Below are 15,383 nucleotides of genomic sequence, written 5' to 3'. Positions count from 1 at the left end.
CACAGCTCCAACCATTACCCAAAAAAAGAAAGAAGGCTATAGGCTATAATACGCACTATGTAACACCCTGAGCTGTGGGCCTCATCTACCTGCTTGTGTCCATACCACAGGAATGTACTTTTTTAATACTTTATCTATATAAATCCCCACCCCCCCCCCCCCCCGATTTGTAACAGGCTCCCCACATCCCTACTGTTACATTAGATTTAGTAACCTCCACCCCTTTTATTATTATTGCCCAGTACGCACCTTTTGCAGAATTTTACGCGGATCCTCGCCTCCAAGCATGTGACGTCATACGTACGGCACGTTACACGCTGGGGAGTGTAGAGGGGGGGGGGGTATGGATGGAGGGAGGCGTGGCTCATAAGATCACCTGTGAACCGGCCCGTGCGGCGCAGGACACGTGAGAAGTCGGCGGGTGGCCGGGCTTTTTGGGCAGCACACACACAGCCAGTGCCGGGAGACCGTTTGCGGTGCCCCCTGCGACCCTTTCCGCGCCCTCCCTACGCCCCTGGATGGGAATGGAAGCACACCATGTGGCCGAGGGATTCATCCATCGTTTCATTTATTATTTACTTTGCTGTTATTGTTTCTGCTGACGGCTGTCTGCTCTGCTCGGAAGAAGACCGGATATATATGAGACATGATCTCCAATTCATGTATCAGAAATTTTTAATGGGAAAAACGAATATCCCCAAAGCTGTAGAAAAAACTCTTCATTTTTTTTTCAACCAGGAATTTACTAAGAATAATCCAGAAATTACACTTGTTGGTGAGTATTATAGTATAATAGTTACAGGACGGAACATTCTAACAGCTGACAGGTGCCATCTACTGGCTGCAGGCGCACACTGCACTTCTGTACCAGTCTCAGGTCTCTCAAGCATCCGTAAGTGCTGCAGTATGCAGCAGGCTCCTCCGACTGTGTTTTCACAACAGAAGCGCTTCCGCATAGCCTGGCGGATAGCGCCCGTTATTTCTTATTGACTGCAGGGACCCCCCGCTGCCGCCGCCAGCTTTAAATACACAGCGCCGCAGGACAGGTACCCCCGCGGCACGGGGGGCAAAATGCCGCCCTCCAGTGGCCGGCGCCCTAGGCAAATGCTTAGATTTGCCTAGTGGTGGCGCCGGCCCTGGCTCCAGCCCTTTCTCCTCACGAGGGATGGCCATCGTTGCCATTGCCATCGATGGCAATTCTGCAACTGGCCATCGATTGTGCTTAACTATGAAATCGATGGTCATCCTTTGTGTTTGTTTGATTGATTGGCCTTTGGGCCAATCAAAACATGGCGCGGGGCTTCGCGGGTGTCGGGGGGCGGAGCTATGCACTTTGAAAAAAAAAAAAGCAAAACATCGTTTTGCTGTTCCATCAATGGAGGGAAACCATCTGGTTCTCCCCCCATCGATTGAAAAAGTATTCGACATCGGCCATGAACCATCGATGTTTTTGAATCACCGATGGTTGATGGCCATCCCTACTCTGGATCTAGCTACGACCAGCTGTCACTGTGTGACCATGCTCCCTGGTGCCCATACTCCAGCGGTGTATTGGGGCAAACAACCGATGGGAATGAGGGCCGGAGCCTGCTGTTATTTTACTGATTACTTTCTTCTACATGGGACATGCACCATGACATTTGTGCTCACAAATGCCCAGTATGAGTGTGATTGGGGTGGCACTCCCATATTGATACATGGTGAACTAGTCATCACACTTGCCGTTGCCGGCAGGGATGAGCAAAGGTGAGGAGGTTGGAGGCCCCTCTTTAACAAAGTCCTCAGTCATCTGTACATAAACAGACGAGGGAGGCAGAGCCGGATTAACAATGGCCCTGATGGAGCTATAGCTCCAGGCCCACTCTCCAAATAGGCCCATTTTGTAGCTGAGGGTCAGGGCTTTCCAACGAGACCAGCCCCACGTCGCTAGCCCCCCGGGAACTGGAGATACTGCCAGGCAAACCTGGAACATTTTCCCCATAGGATAACATGGGACCCGCTAATTCCGACCTCCACCCGGTTCCAGTGGCTGCCAGTTCCCCGTACAGCATCACAGAAACTCGAGGTTGATCTCAGTCGAACCCAAATCGCTGGGCCTTCAATCTGATAACTGGTCCATATGGGTTCATTGGTTCTAGAGATATTGCAGGTAAAACTTTTTTTTTTTTTCATTTCTGAAATTTCATGGCTGTTCATGTTGTTTGAGGACAGATTTTTCTGGAACCAAACGGCCCAGTTTCACGGGACCAAAATCATTCGAAGGCTACATGTAAATGGGTCAGTTGGTTCCGAAGATATAGCTGGTTGTTTAAAGGGGGCGGGGGTGGTTTTCTCTCCCCCTCACACCAGAAAATGCAGGGACTAGGCTGGTGTAAAAGGGGCCAGTCCGAGAATGTCCCTGCATGATCCTTGGACCATATTCCCTGCATTTTCTGGTATGAAAGGGGTATTATTTCAAATAGCCGGGACATGCAGTGCTCTGAATACAGCCGGGCAGCCCCCTGCTCTATGCCCGGCTGTTAATGGCTGTCATTTCTGACCGGCGGTGACTGTCCCCCAGTTACCGCGAGCATGTATTCCCCCTTGGCAATGAGCATGTAATCCCACATGGCAACGAGCATGGAACCCCTGGCAATGAGCATGGAACCCCTGGCAATGAACATGGAACCCCTGGCAATGAACATGTAGGTAAGCAACACTTATGTAGCATAATTTTTAATAGGCATTATGGTGTTTGGCATAATACGTAATGGAGATGTAAATTATTAATGTGTGCCTTTGGCGCGCAATGCCCCTATTTATGAAGCATATTGTGCATTATTGCTCAATCTGTTTGGTATAGTGCAAGCATGTCCAAACTATGGCCCTCCAGCTGTGAAACTACAAGTCCCATCATGCATTGCCACAGTTTTGCAATTAGGGAATGCTAAAACTATGTCAAGGCTTGCTGGGACGTGTAGTTTCACAACAGCTGGAGGGCAACTGTTTGGACATGCCTGGTATAGTGTGTATTTTGGCTCAATCCATGTGGCAAAATGTGAATGTTGCCTTAATCTGTGTGGCATAACGTGAATTTTGACTCAATCTGTGTGCCATAGTGTGGCAACCCCTATTATTGCGCATAATAGGCCGTTGATCATTTTCAGCTCCAGGCCCATTTAGACCTTAATCTGGCTCTGGAGGGAGGAGGTTGTTAACGAACAGCAAAAGCTAGTCTGCTATCTTGTGATTGCCTCAGATGGCAGTGTTTTGGAGACGCACAAACGGACACTAGACATATACACGAGGGTGGATCAATAAGTACCTGTCTTTGAAGACAGGTGGCATTGCTGAGGAAAGTTGGTATTATTATCGTGTATTACCATCTTTCAAACAACGCCATACCAGATTTCAGATTGATTCATAGGTTAGTTTATTTTCCACCACGACAATGCACCAGCTCCCTCATCCGGAATTGTTGTGGCCAAATTGCATGAATTGCGCTGTGAATTGTTGGCTCCCTAACCTAAAAACGTGGCTTGTGGGAAAAAAAAAATTTCATAGCGCAATTCAGGCAATGTGGCCGCAACAATTCCAGATGAGGGAGCTGGTGCATTGTCGTGGTGGAAAAAAAACTAACCTATGAATCAATCTGAAATTTGGTATGGCGGTGGTATGGCTACGGTCAGGACCTCTCACTTCCTTCCAGGCCTCCCGGAAATGATGTCGCGTGTAGCAGACACTGTGACTATGATAAAATACACAGGTTACTCCTAATCTGGCGCAAAATAACAGGTGTTAATTAAATAACAAGCAGCTGGTTAAATTCCGGGGACCATCAACTTCCCCAACTCAGGAACCGTAGAATAAGAAAAAATATGAATGAAACCAGCGCTGAGGTGAGCTTCAATGGGAGAGTTCAGTGGAAAAGGCAAACTTCATGAATCCTACTTTATGAACGTCCAAATGAAGTATATGCAGGTACAGTAACTTGAAAGGAAGATGGGATCAGGAATGTCCCCGATAGGCAGACACTTACTTTCAAGTTCTGACCCGCATGCACGTAACAGTATCTTTGTATCTTCAAAAATCCCCACGTCTGTACATAGGCAATTGGAATCAGACTTACTTTGTATTTCTGTCACGAGTACACGTAACAGGTTCTTTAAGTCAAAACGCTCCACTCCTCTGGGGGTAAAAACGATTTATTCTACAAACACACAATAAAACCGGGGAAATGTACACTGGAACAGATAGGATGAATGGAAGGACACAGCGGGGCGGGTGTCAGATGAGCCGGTCGGCAGCGCTGCAGACGCTGCGGCTTCAGTCCTCTGATCTGCGCCTCTGTCCTTCCTAAGGTGATGTCGGCATCAACGCGTTTCGGAAGATGTTTTCCTTTATCAAGATATGCCGCTTTCCTTCCCGGGCTTCTTTTAAAGGGAGGCTTGTTGGTCACGTGATGTTTGCCAACCAATAAGCGATACCTAGCCCGGCTTGTATTTTTAAACATAACTACCAATCTTTTAACATACTGGGTACAATGTAAACAGACCGGTGATATTAATACAATGATAAAAAAATTTATATAAATAAATATATAACAGTAATTCTAAAAACATTAATTTAATACATATTATAAATAGGACTTTAAAAACCTAATAAAAACAAAGTGTCGGGTAAAACTTCATTATGTATCGCCTAACTCTCTACAAGCCGGTATTTACATAAAATTGCCAGGATTTGGAGATAGGGAAGACAAAGAGAAAAGAGAAGGGACATAATTAGTATAAAACCATGAAATAGACATTACAAAAACCATTTACATTCAAAGTCTAGATTAAGACCGCTGGGGGAGAGTGTTCTGAGATCAAAAATTGTTCTCATCTCCAATCTTGCCAGATCACTCTCCGCATTGCGTGTCCTCCAATTTTTGTTGTATAGTTTTATACCACAGAAAGATTTGAGATGCTTTATGTCACAAGCGTGTTTCTCCTTAAAATGCATCGACACGCTGTGCATGTCATACCCTTTTTTTATGTTGCGGGTATGCTCTGTTAATCTCTCCTTTAACATGCGGCCAGTGCGACCTACGTATTGTAACCCGCACACACACTCCAGAAGATAGACTACATTTTTTGACCCACAAGTGATGAAGTCTTTAATCTCATATTCCATATCAGTGACTCTGGATTTATACCTGGTTATTTTACTTTCGGTTTTGCAGGCTTTGCCCGCATCAGTAAAATCCCTTGGAGGTGATGCGGGAGGGCCTTTTGTCTATAGGTATAGCACTTTTGACAAGTAAGCTTTTTAAGTTGTCCGCTCTTTTATATACAAATCTTGGTTTTTCACCCAGAAATTCCTTTAAAACAGGGTCTCTAATAAGAATTCCCCAATGTTTCTTAATTATTTTTTCTACTATGTGATGTTGAGATAAGAATTTTGTAATGAAAAGAATCTCCTCATTTACTTTATTGTTGGTGCATTCTTTGTTCTTTAATGTCTTTGCTCTATCTAATTTGGTGCATTTTTCCAAGGACCTATTGACAGCATGAAGATCATAGCCTTTCTCTATAAAATCTTTTTTCATCGCCAACGCTTGTGTTTGGAAGATATCTATGTCACTGCAGTTCCTCCTTAGCCTCTGAAAATGGCTATTGGGGATACTGCGGATCCAATTGGCGTGGTGGTTACTCTCAAATCCTATGTATGCATTACAATCAGTTGGTTTGATGAAATTTTTTGTTTTGATTTGGTCCCTATCCACATACAGTATATTGTGAGGTCCAAAAAGTTAACCTCAATACTGCTCACTGTAAACGTAAGTTCTACATTGAGTTTATTGTCATTGAGATATTCGCAAAACAAAGTGAGAGATGTATCATCCCCACTCCAGATGAACAGGACGTCATCTATGTAGCGGGTCCAGAGGACCAAGCTGGCACCCCAGGCATGTCCTGCCCACACTGATTGGTCTTCCCAGTGGGCTAGGAATAGATTTGCATACCCCGGTGCCAGCTTGGCCCCCATCGCTGTCCCCGCTACCTGAAGATAGTGCTCCCCAGAATACCAAAATAAGTTGTTGTTCAATACCATATTAGTTCCATCAAGAATAAAATTTCTTTCCTTTTCCTGTGTGTTATGTAACAGGAGATGATAATTTAAAGCTTCTAAACCATCCTGGTGCTGAATGATCGTATACAAAGCCTTAACATCGGCCGTTATCAGTCGATAATGTGCCTCCCATTTAACCTCATTGATTTTATTGATAACCGCTATGGTGTCTTTTGCGTACGATCTGGTTTTTTTCACCATAGGCTGAATTCTGTGGTCAAGAAAACTGGACAAATTTGCTGTTACCGACCCTATGCTAGCCACGATGGGTCTGCCAGGGGGCTTTGTGACAGACTTATGTACTTTAGGAAGCACATAAAGTACTGGAGTCGATGGGTTTTCTACTAATAGGAAGTCTGCTTCCTTTTCAGAAATGACTCCTTCTGTCATATATAAATTGATGAAAACCTCCATCTTCTTTTGAATACCTGGGGTTGGGTCACTGCGTAGTTTTTTATAAGTATTTTTGTCCATAAGTTGACGCATAACTTCTGAGTGATAATCGTCTCTATTAAGAATTACTATCCCGCCGCCTTTGTCGGCGGGTTTTATCACTATTTGTTGGTTGTTTTTAAGAGCATCTATCGCTAGCCTCTGGGATTTGGTGAGGTTAGGGGCTTTAATGTGTTTAAAGGAAGTACGCTCTAAATCTTCTCTCACTAATTTTTCGAATACGTCCACATAGCAGCCTTTTTTATGCTTAGGAAAAAATGTCGATTTTTTTCTAAACACTTTGATTCCCTCCGGTGGGAGTGTGGACGGTTCTCCTTGTTCTTTATCAGAAAATCGATAAAAATATCGAATTCGCTGGCTCTACTCGATGGCGAGAATTTTAGAACGTTTTCTAAGATTTGTTCTTCTTCTGCAGTGAGTGTGTAGTCACTGAGATTAAATATCTTAGTTTGGGTCCTTTTTACTGGTTCTATTTCATTTTCAGTCGGAATATTGTTTACAATTTTGGGTACTAATGTTGATTTTAATTTTGATCTCTTTTTTTTAGAGAGGTTGAGTAGTTTACCTGCTCTTTTCCCTCTTCTGTTTGAAGCTGTATTTATCTGTGCTGGTTTATATGGGGTCTCCTCTCTAAAAAACGCTGTTTGTTATAGGATGAATTTTCTGGGGGATTCGTATCCCTAGGTTGTTCCCATCTCTCTATATTGGTCCTATTTTGTTTATGGGAGTATCCATCTTCCTGGTGGTCATAATCCCTCCAATTAGATCGTAAGGACCCCCGGGGACCTGGGTTGGTTATTTTGTAGGGACGTTGATAATATTCTCTATTAGTTTTTGCGGTGTCTGGGATATATTTAAATTCCCTCACATTTTTATTTCTATTTCTATGTGGCGGAAAATTCCTAACCCTTGGTGTACGTGGGGGGTTGGTATTTCCATTATTTTTATCAATATAGATATCGTTTTGTTTTATTTCGGATTCTTTTGTTGGTGCCTTATTATTCCATTTATGTTGAGTACCCATTTTATAATCGTTTTGGTCTCTTTGGTATTTTTAAATTTTTTTTTTTTTCAATGAGGTTAAATGGGAGGCACATTATCGACTGATAACGGCCGATGTTAAGGCTTTGTATACGATCATTCAGCACCAGGATGGTTTAGAAGCTTTAAATTATCATCTCCTGTTAAATAACACACAGGAAAAGGAAATAAATTTTATTCTTGATGGAACTAATATGGTATTGAACAACAACTTCTTTTGGTATTCTGGGGAGCACTATCTTCAGGTAGCGGGGACAGCGATGGGGGCCAAGCTGGCACCGGGGTATGCAAATCTATTCCTAGCCCACTGGGAAGACCAATCAGTGTGGGCAGGACATGCCTGGGGTGCCAGCTTGGTCCTCTGGACCCGCTACATAGATGACGTCCTGTTCATCTGGAGTGGGGATGATACATCTCTCACTTTGTTTTGCGAATATCTCAATGACAATAAACTCAATGTAGAACTTACGTTTACAGTGAGCAGTATTGAGGTTAACTTTTTGGACCTCACAATATACTGTATGTGGATAGGGACCAAATCAAAACAAAAAATGTCATCAAACCAACTGATTGTAATGCACACATAGGATTTGAGAGTAACCACCACGCCAATTGGATCCGCAGTATCCCCAATAGCCATTTTCAGAGGCTAAGGAGGAACTGCAGTGACATAGATATCTTCGAAACACAAGCGTTGGCGATGAAAAAAGATTTTATAGAGAAAGGCTATGATCTTCATGCTGTCAATAGGTCCTTGGAAAAATGCACCAAATTAGATAGAGCAAAGACATTAAAGAACAAAGAATGCACCAACAATAAAGTAAATGAGGAGATTCTTTTCATTACAAAATTCTTATCTCAACATCACATAGTAGAAAAAATAATTAAGAAACATTGGGGAATTCTTATTAGAGACCCTGTTTTAAAGGAATTTCTGGGTGAAAAAACAAGATTTGTATATAAAAGAGCGGACAACTTAAAAAGCTTACTTGTCAAAAGTGCTATACCTATAGACAAAAGGCCCTCCCGCATCACCTCCAAGGGATTTTACCGATGCGGGCAATGCAACATCTGCAAAGCCTGCAAAACCGAAAGTAAAATAACCAGGTATAAATCCAGAGTCACTGATATGGAATATGAGATTAAAGACTTCATCACTTGTGGGTCAAAAAATGTAGTCTATCTTCTGGAGTGTGTGTGCGGGTTACAATACGTAGGTCGCACTGGCCGCATGTTAAAGGAGAGATTAACAGAGCATACCCGCAACATAAAAAAAGGGTATGACATGCACAGCGTGTCGATGCATTTTAAGGAGAAACACGCTTGTGACATAAAGCATCTCAAATCTTTCTGTGGTATAAAACTATGCAACAAAAATTGGAGGACACGCAATGCGGAGAGTGATCTGGCAAGATTGGAGATGAGAACAATTTTTGATCTCAGAACACTCTCCCCCAGCGGTCTTAATCTAGACTTTGAATGTAAATGGTTTTTGTAATGTCTATTTCATGGTTTTATACTAATTATGTCCCTTCTCTTTTCTCTTTGTCTTCCCTATCTCCAATGCCTGGCAATTTTATGTAAATACCGGCTTGTAGAGAGTTAGGCGATACATAATGAAGTTTTACCCGACACTTTGTTTTTATTAGGTTTTTAAAGTCCTATTTATAATATGTATTAAATTAATGTTTTTAGAATTACTGTTATATATTTATATAATTTTTTTTATCATTGTATTAATATCACCGGTCTGTTTACATTGTACCCAGTATGTTAAAAGATTGGTAGTTATGTTTAAAAATACAAGCCGGGCTAGGTATCGCTTATTGGTTGGCAAACATCACGTGACCAACAAGCCTCCCTTTAAAAGAAGCCCGGGAAGGAAAGCGGCATATCTTGATAAAGGAAAACATCTTCCGAAACGCGTTGATGCCGACATCACCTTAGGAAGGACAGAGGCGCAGATCAGAGGACTGAAGCCGCAGCGTCTGCAGCGCTGCCGACCGGCTCATCTGACACCCGCCCCGCTGTGTCCTTCCATTCATCCTATCTGTTCCAGTGTACATTTCCCCGGTTTTATTGTGTGTTTGGAGAATAAATCGTTTTTACCCCCAGAGGAGTGGAGCGTTTTGGCTTAAAGAACCTGTTACGTGTACTCGTGACAGAAATACAAAGTAAGTCTGATTCCAATTGCCTATGTACAGACGTGGGGATTTTTGAAGATACAAAGATACTGTTACGTGCATGCGGGTCAGAACTTGAAAGTAAGTGTCTGCCTATCGGGGACATTCCTGATCCCATCTTCCTTTCAAGTTACTGTACCTGCATATACTTCATTTGGACGTTCATAAAGTAGGATTCATGAAGTTTGCCTTTTCCACTGAACTCTCCCATTGAAGCTCACCTCAGCGCTGGTTTCATTCATATTTTTTCTTACTGTGACTATGATAGTTGTCAACAGAACAAAAAAGTGTATATAAATAAAATTGGTACTTGTGTAGTTTCACGACGGCATGCGATTTGCATACGATTTGCATGCGATGCAATTTAGCACACCCCCACTATCCACGTCAGCCCGAAACATGGCGAGCCCCGCAAAGGGGATGCGGTTCACGTCCTCCTGACCTGTTCATACCCCCACTATCCACGTCGGCGTGGAGTTGATTTTATAAAGTGTGGCAAGCACAGCGAGTCACCGAGCCCGAAGCGTGGCGAGCATAGTGAGCCCTGCGAGGGGACGCGGAAAGCGAGCATGAAGCGCGGAGAGCGCAGTGAGCCCAGCGAGGAGACATGGAATACACGTCAATAATACACGTAATACATGTCAAGTAATCCGCGTCGCCTCGCTGGGCTAGTTTTCCGTGTGCACTCCCCACGCTTCGGCTCGGTGCGCTCGCCACACTTTATAAAATCAACTCCACGTGGATAGTGGGGGTATGAACAGGTCAGGAGGACGCGTACCACGTCCGCTCGCCAGGCTTCGGGCTCAGGTGGATAGTGGGGGTTTGATAAATCACATTACATGCAAATGCGATTTGCATACGATGCGATCCACGGGTAGTGCCGCCGTGAAACTACACAAGTACCATAAAATTATATACAGTATGGTCCAAAACAAACAAAAATGTCACTCACCAGGGCTTTTTTCTTATTCCAGCAAGTTAGTTAATCAAACATAAGTCAGGTCGACGTTTGGCCTTAATCATGACCACCTCAAAAGGACAGTCTGTCCAGCCAGACTGCCAGGATCTAAATGAGCAGCCATGTTGTGGATGGGTGAATATGATTGGGTCCCACCTTATATTGGCTGCGTTTGCTGAGTTGCCCTAACTGTTGGCTCATTAAGCAATAAATGGATAGAAATTTAATTTCAAAAAGGAGTGCTGCCCTATCTTTACCGTTAAGGATACAGTTATATATATATATATATAGCAACACAGATGGGTCCGGCAACTCCACTTATAATCCTTTTCTGCGGCGGATGCTTGCTCGCAATCTGCTGTTCCCAGCAATATACAACACAAACTTCATAGCACTCCAGCCTCAAGTGAAAAACTCTTAATCACAGCATAATAGCAGCAACTTTTCAGTATTTAAGCTGAGGAACATACGCTTAAGTATTGAAACGTTGCTGCTAGTATGCTGTGATTAAGAGTTTACTGTATAGCGTCAACAGTGTTTTGGGCCGAGGCCTGTCTTCAGGACAAGAAGGTTCTTTCGAGGCCCGAAACACTGTTGACGCTATACAGTAAAGCACTTTTTCACCACTAAGTACCTGGAGTGACGCTAATTTATTCATTGATATCTATGCACCGGAGTCACTCTCCGGGACAAGCGGGCACCCAGGCCAGGTTAATACAGTGGAGCAGGAGCCAGTGAGAAGTGCCGGACCCCTCAAGGAATATATATATATGAAGAGATCTGGATAGGATCCAGTTCGAAACAGCTGTCGGGTCAGCTGTGATGTCATGTAACTACCAACATGCTGTAACCTTGCTGTAACCACAATGTTTTTGCTGTGAATACACATTTTTTTTCTATTCCAAACTGAGTGCTGGTCTATCTCCTTCCCGCTGCAAGGCAGGGTAAGTGCTACTTTATATATATATATATAGGACAGTGGTGGTGTGGCACTCGCAACACTTTCTCAGGAACATGAAAGGTACGCCAAGCAGAGTTGCATCAACGTTTCAAATTTAATTTGTCATCAGGATTTGGCGTACCTTTCATGTTCCTGAGAAAGTGTTGCGAGTGCCACACCACCACTGTCTATATTTGCTCTTTGAGCTGTGGAGGCACCGACCGCAAAACCGTATATTATTTGGAGTGCCGGACCTCATACCTGTATATATATACACAAACACACACACACACATTTGTCATAAAGTAATCAATATAACTGTTACCATGTCTATTTACACCTTTGTTCTGCACTTTACCATTATTCTTATGATAATCAAAGGCCAGCTCTGCAGTTTATATTGTTGTTGTTTTAGATCGAGCAGTGATTCAGGATGTGATTGCAAACATTGCACTGAAAATAAATATGTTACTTGAGAGATATAAAGGTAAAAATATAAATATTTTATATTTATTTCTGAAATCTACAAATATATATTAAATTAATATTGAATGAACGAATCCTGGCAATTTAATGCTGCCCATACACTTATGTGATCAGATGCAATGCGACATCGGGTGCTGGAAGGGTGGTGGTGTGGGGCTGTGTAGGCGGTACCGTAGCTGGGGACCATAGCGGTGGAGCTTTCAGGCGGCGGGACTTGTCAGCAGCAGCAGTTGACTTTGAAACCCTGGACAGCCCTCTGATTGGCTGAGAGAGCTCTCAGCGGCTTCAGCCCCATTCCGTGGGAGCCCTCCACCGCCGGTCCCTTGCACCTCCCCGCAGCCCCCACCAGCTTCCCCCACTCTCTGCCCATATCCCTGTAGCAGTGACGGGCAGGGAAACCGCTCCCCGCCACCGTACTGATGGGGATACGTGTGCGTTCCCTTCAGATGGAGCAATATGGCGATTCCCTGAGCTGGCTGAGACGCTCCATCTGTATGTCAGGCCACTAATGATGAGTTACTTATTCAACATCCATCAACAGTCTAAGGGGGGTATCCAATCCGGGATGCTGACTGTTGCAACGTCCCGACAGTCGGAATCCCTGACGTTTTTCGCCGGGTCCAAAAGTATCTCGACAGTCAAAATTCAATGTTCTGATTGTTGAGTGTCGGAAAGTCCGTGGATCAGCGGAAAGTCAGCCATTTTGTCGAAAAACGTCAGCGATTCGACAATCTACAGCCGTTTCTGACAATACAGACCCGCCTTCATAGGGAAGCGGGTCTGTAGCAGGCGAGTCCTGGCCGGGATTGAGCTGCCGATATTTCCCCCCTAATGCCTGTACCCTAATGAGCAGTAGAAATGATGGGGTCAATTTACTAAGATGTGACTTCTATTGAAGATGGGATTTTGCCCATAGCAACCAATCAGATTCTATCTATTGTTTCTAGAAGGTTCTAAATAAATAAGTAGTATCTGATTGGTTGCTATGGACAACATCCCATTTCAATAGAACTCCCATCTTAGTGAATTTACCCCTACGATTCTACAATACAAGTCAGATACACTATTGTTCAGTGTAACAAATGAACCACAATTTTTAATGGGGCGAAACGTCTTGACGGAAATACCAGGTTTGATTTCACATTTGCCAACTACTTTTGACAAACTGTCATTTAAAAAATTTCAGATATTGAAAATTCTGTCTTCTGGGAGCAGCTCGATGATGAAAGAGATGACATCACCAGTATTCTTCTGAACAGGTCCAGGGCCATACCACTGCTTGGTAGGTTTGTGCGCAAAACATATGATCAATGATGCAAAAAGAAATGTTGTAACAAGAATCAGGCGCTCAGGTATATTCAAAATATTACCGCCCAGGATCGCATTGTAAAATGCGATCCTAATGGTGGTACGCATTACCCCTCGCTCGCAGGGACAGGGCTCCGAAAGGATCCCATCCCTGCGATGCGCTCATCTGGAAGCAGGGGGTTCTGCGCATGCATGGTTGGAGCTGACCCTCCACCGACCACACTGCCCCGGCGGCAGTGCGATCAGTAGCCATAGGCTACAATGGGCTATCGCCATCTCAGAATGGCCATAGCCCAGGGATGCGAAGCCGGGCCGCCCGATTTTGATACATCGGGCAGCTTCGCATCCCCCATAGAAACCTATGATGGATGCGGTCGGCGGCAATGCAGAGGGGATCCTGCAATCCCCCTTTGGTACATTCAGGGGATACTTAATATTTGCGGCTAACCCCAGAAAACTGGTGTTTTCGTGGATTTAGCTGCAAATATTGTTTGATAAATGCGTCTCATAATGCTTTGTTCATACAGAAGTCATCCATTCCTATCCACTCTCTGTATTGTTACAGAACATTAGTGTATCATCATGTCTTATATTAGTAGACACCATCTGTAAACCTGTCTATCGTTTATGAACGGTCATGTAATAGAACATAAGATCTGTATTAACAATTTTTTTTCTATCCTGTTAATTCAGTATGTAACAGATCCAGCTGCGGTAAGTTCCCTTCTTAAACTTCTCTCTATACTTGGATGGCTGCTATAGACTGAAGCCGTTGCTGGATTGCTGTAATACTGTAGTTCCCACTTGCAAAGATTTTTATTTTGAGGATTTGAAAGTGGAAAAGTTTGGGATTTAGTTTAATAGTACTGTGGCTTTAAAACCAGCTGGCAGTATTGGGAAGAATTGGCAGTTTTGCAGAACAGGTTACTCATATCCCCATTTGGTTATTCTGTAAAAAAAAAAAGAAGTCTGAATGGAATGGGGCATAATAAAGTAATGCCAGCCTGAATTAGCAAACAAGAGATGACCCTAGTTCCACATATTTGTTTTGTGTTGCCTTGAAATTGCCGACACAGCCATTCTAGAAAATTTTGTTTTGCATCTGACAGGGGTTCGGTAAGTATACTTACCGTATATCTATCAGTTCCCAAACAGTTCAGGTTTAGACCGAATTTATAGTGTTAACTTGGGTAACTATGAATGTTTGCAACAGCATTTTCTTAATTTATTCAGGAATTCCTCAGCATAAATGAGAGAAGTAGGATATAGGGATAGAGGTTCAGCGACTAAATATACCTACATTAAAGACAGTGCTTTGTTTACATATACAATTATTTATTACAGTGTTTACAAGATACAATATTTAAATGGAAGAAACAGTGAAAAAAGGCGGTTTTCACATAGAGAAAAGGGGAAGGATAAAAATAATGATCTATAAAAAAAAAATTACATAAGAAAAAACGCCATATAAAAAATTATTTAAAAAAAAAAAGTTTTTGAAAGTAAAAGCATAACTTATCTAGTGGAGGAGTCAGCAGGCAGTAACCAACGCGTTTCGTCCTTTAGACTTCATAAATGAGAGAAGTGTTTACAAATGAAGGGAGATAGCCACTCATTACATTGCTAAAGCAGCATATATTGTTACAGAAATGGAATATTATGAGATCGTCAACTGCCAGACCTGCAAGATATCTAACGTGACGTGTAATGACCCAGTCATCTGCAGAAGTATGTATTTTGCAAGAAATCATGTTTCATATGTAGGGTACACAATTAAAACTAATTCTAACACATAATTGTCATTACCATCATTTTTTTCCCAGTCTAATAAAAAATAAGGCTACTGGCAGAATTCAATTGCCATCAGTAATTTACCACGCCAATAAAAGGGCGGCAGCTCTGCGCTATAACATTCAGG

General features: G+C 43.1%; 1 protein-coding gene across 3 annotated transcripts in view; it reads left to right on the top strand.

Annotated features, from left to right (window-relative positions):
- The first annotated feature begins 353 nt into the window (after positions 1 to 353).
- The window catches only part of TEX51 (testis expressed 51), a 28,439-nt gene continuing 13,409 nt past the window's right edge, over positions 354 to 15,383 (top strand). Inside the window, exons 1-5 of one of the 3 annotated variants that reach the window (XM_083162481.1) lie at positions 354 to 775; positions 12,066 to 12,158; positions 13,344 to 13,439; positions 14,159 to 14,179; positions 15,113 to 15,193. In XM_083162481.1, the coding sequence (XP_083018607.1) occupies positions 538 to 775; positions 12,066 to 12,158; positions 13,344 to 13,439; positions 14,159 to 14,179; positions 15,113 to 15,193 (529 nt within the window). In that variant the 5' untranslated portion in view covers positions 354 to 537. The remainder of the gene's footprint in view (positions 776 to 12,065; positions 12,159 to 13,343; positions 13,440 to 14,158; positions 14,180 to 15,112; positions 15,194 to 15,383) is intronic. The other 2 variants (XM_083162482.1, XM_083162483.1) reach the window with 2 other exon arrangements.

The sequence above is a fragment of the Crinia signifera genome, chromosome 19, assembly GCF_055691185.1.
Source record: "Crinia signifera chromosome 19, ASM5569118v1, whole genome shotgun sequence".
NCBI classification, from domain to species: domain Eukaryota; kingdom Metazoa; phylum Chordata; class Amphibia; order Anura; family Myobatrachidae; genus Crinia; species Crinia signifera.
This window is presented reverse-complemented; position numbering and strand designations above follow the sequence as displayed.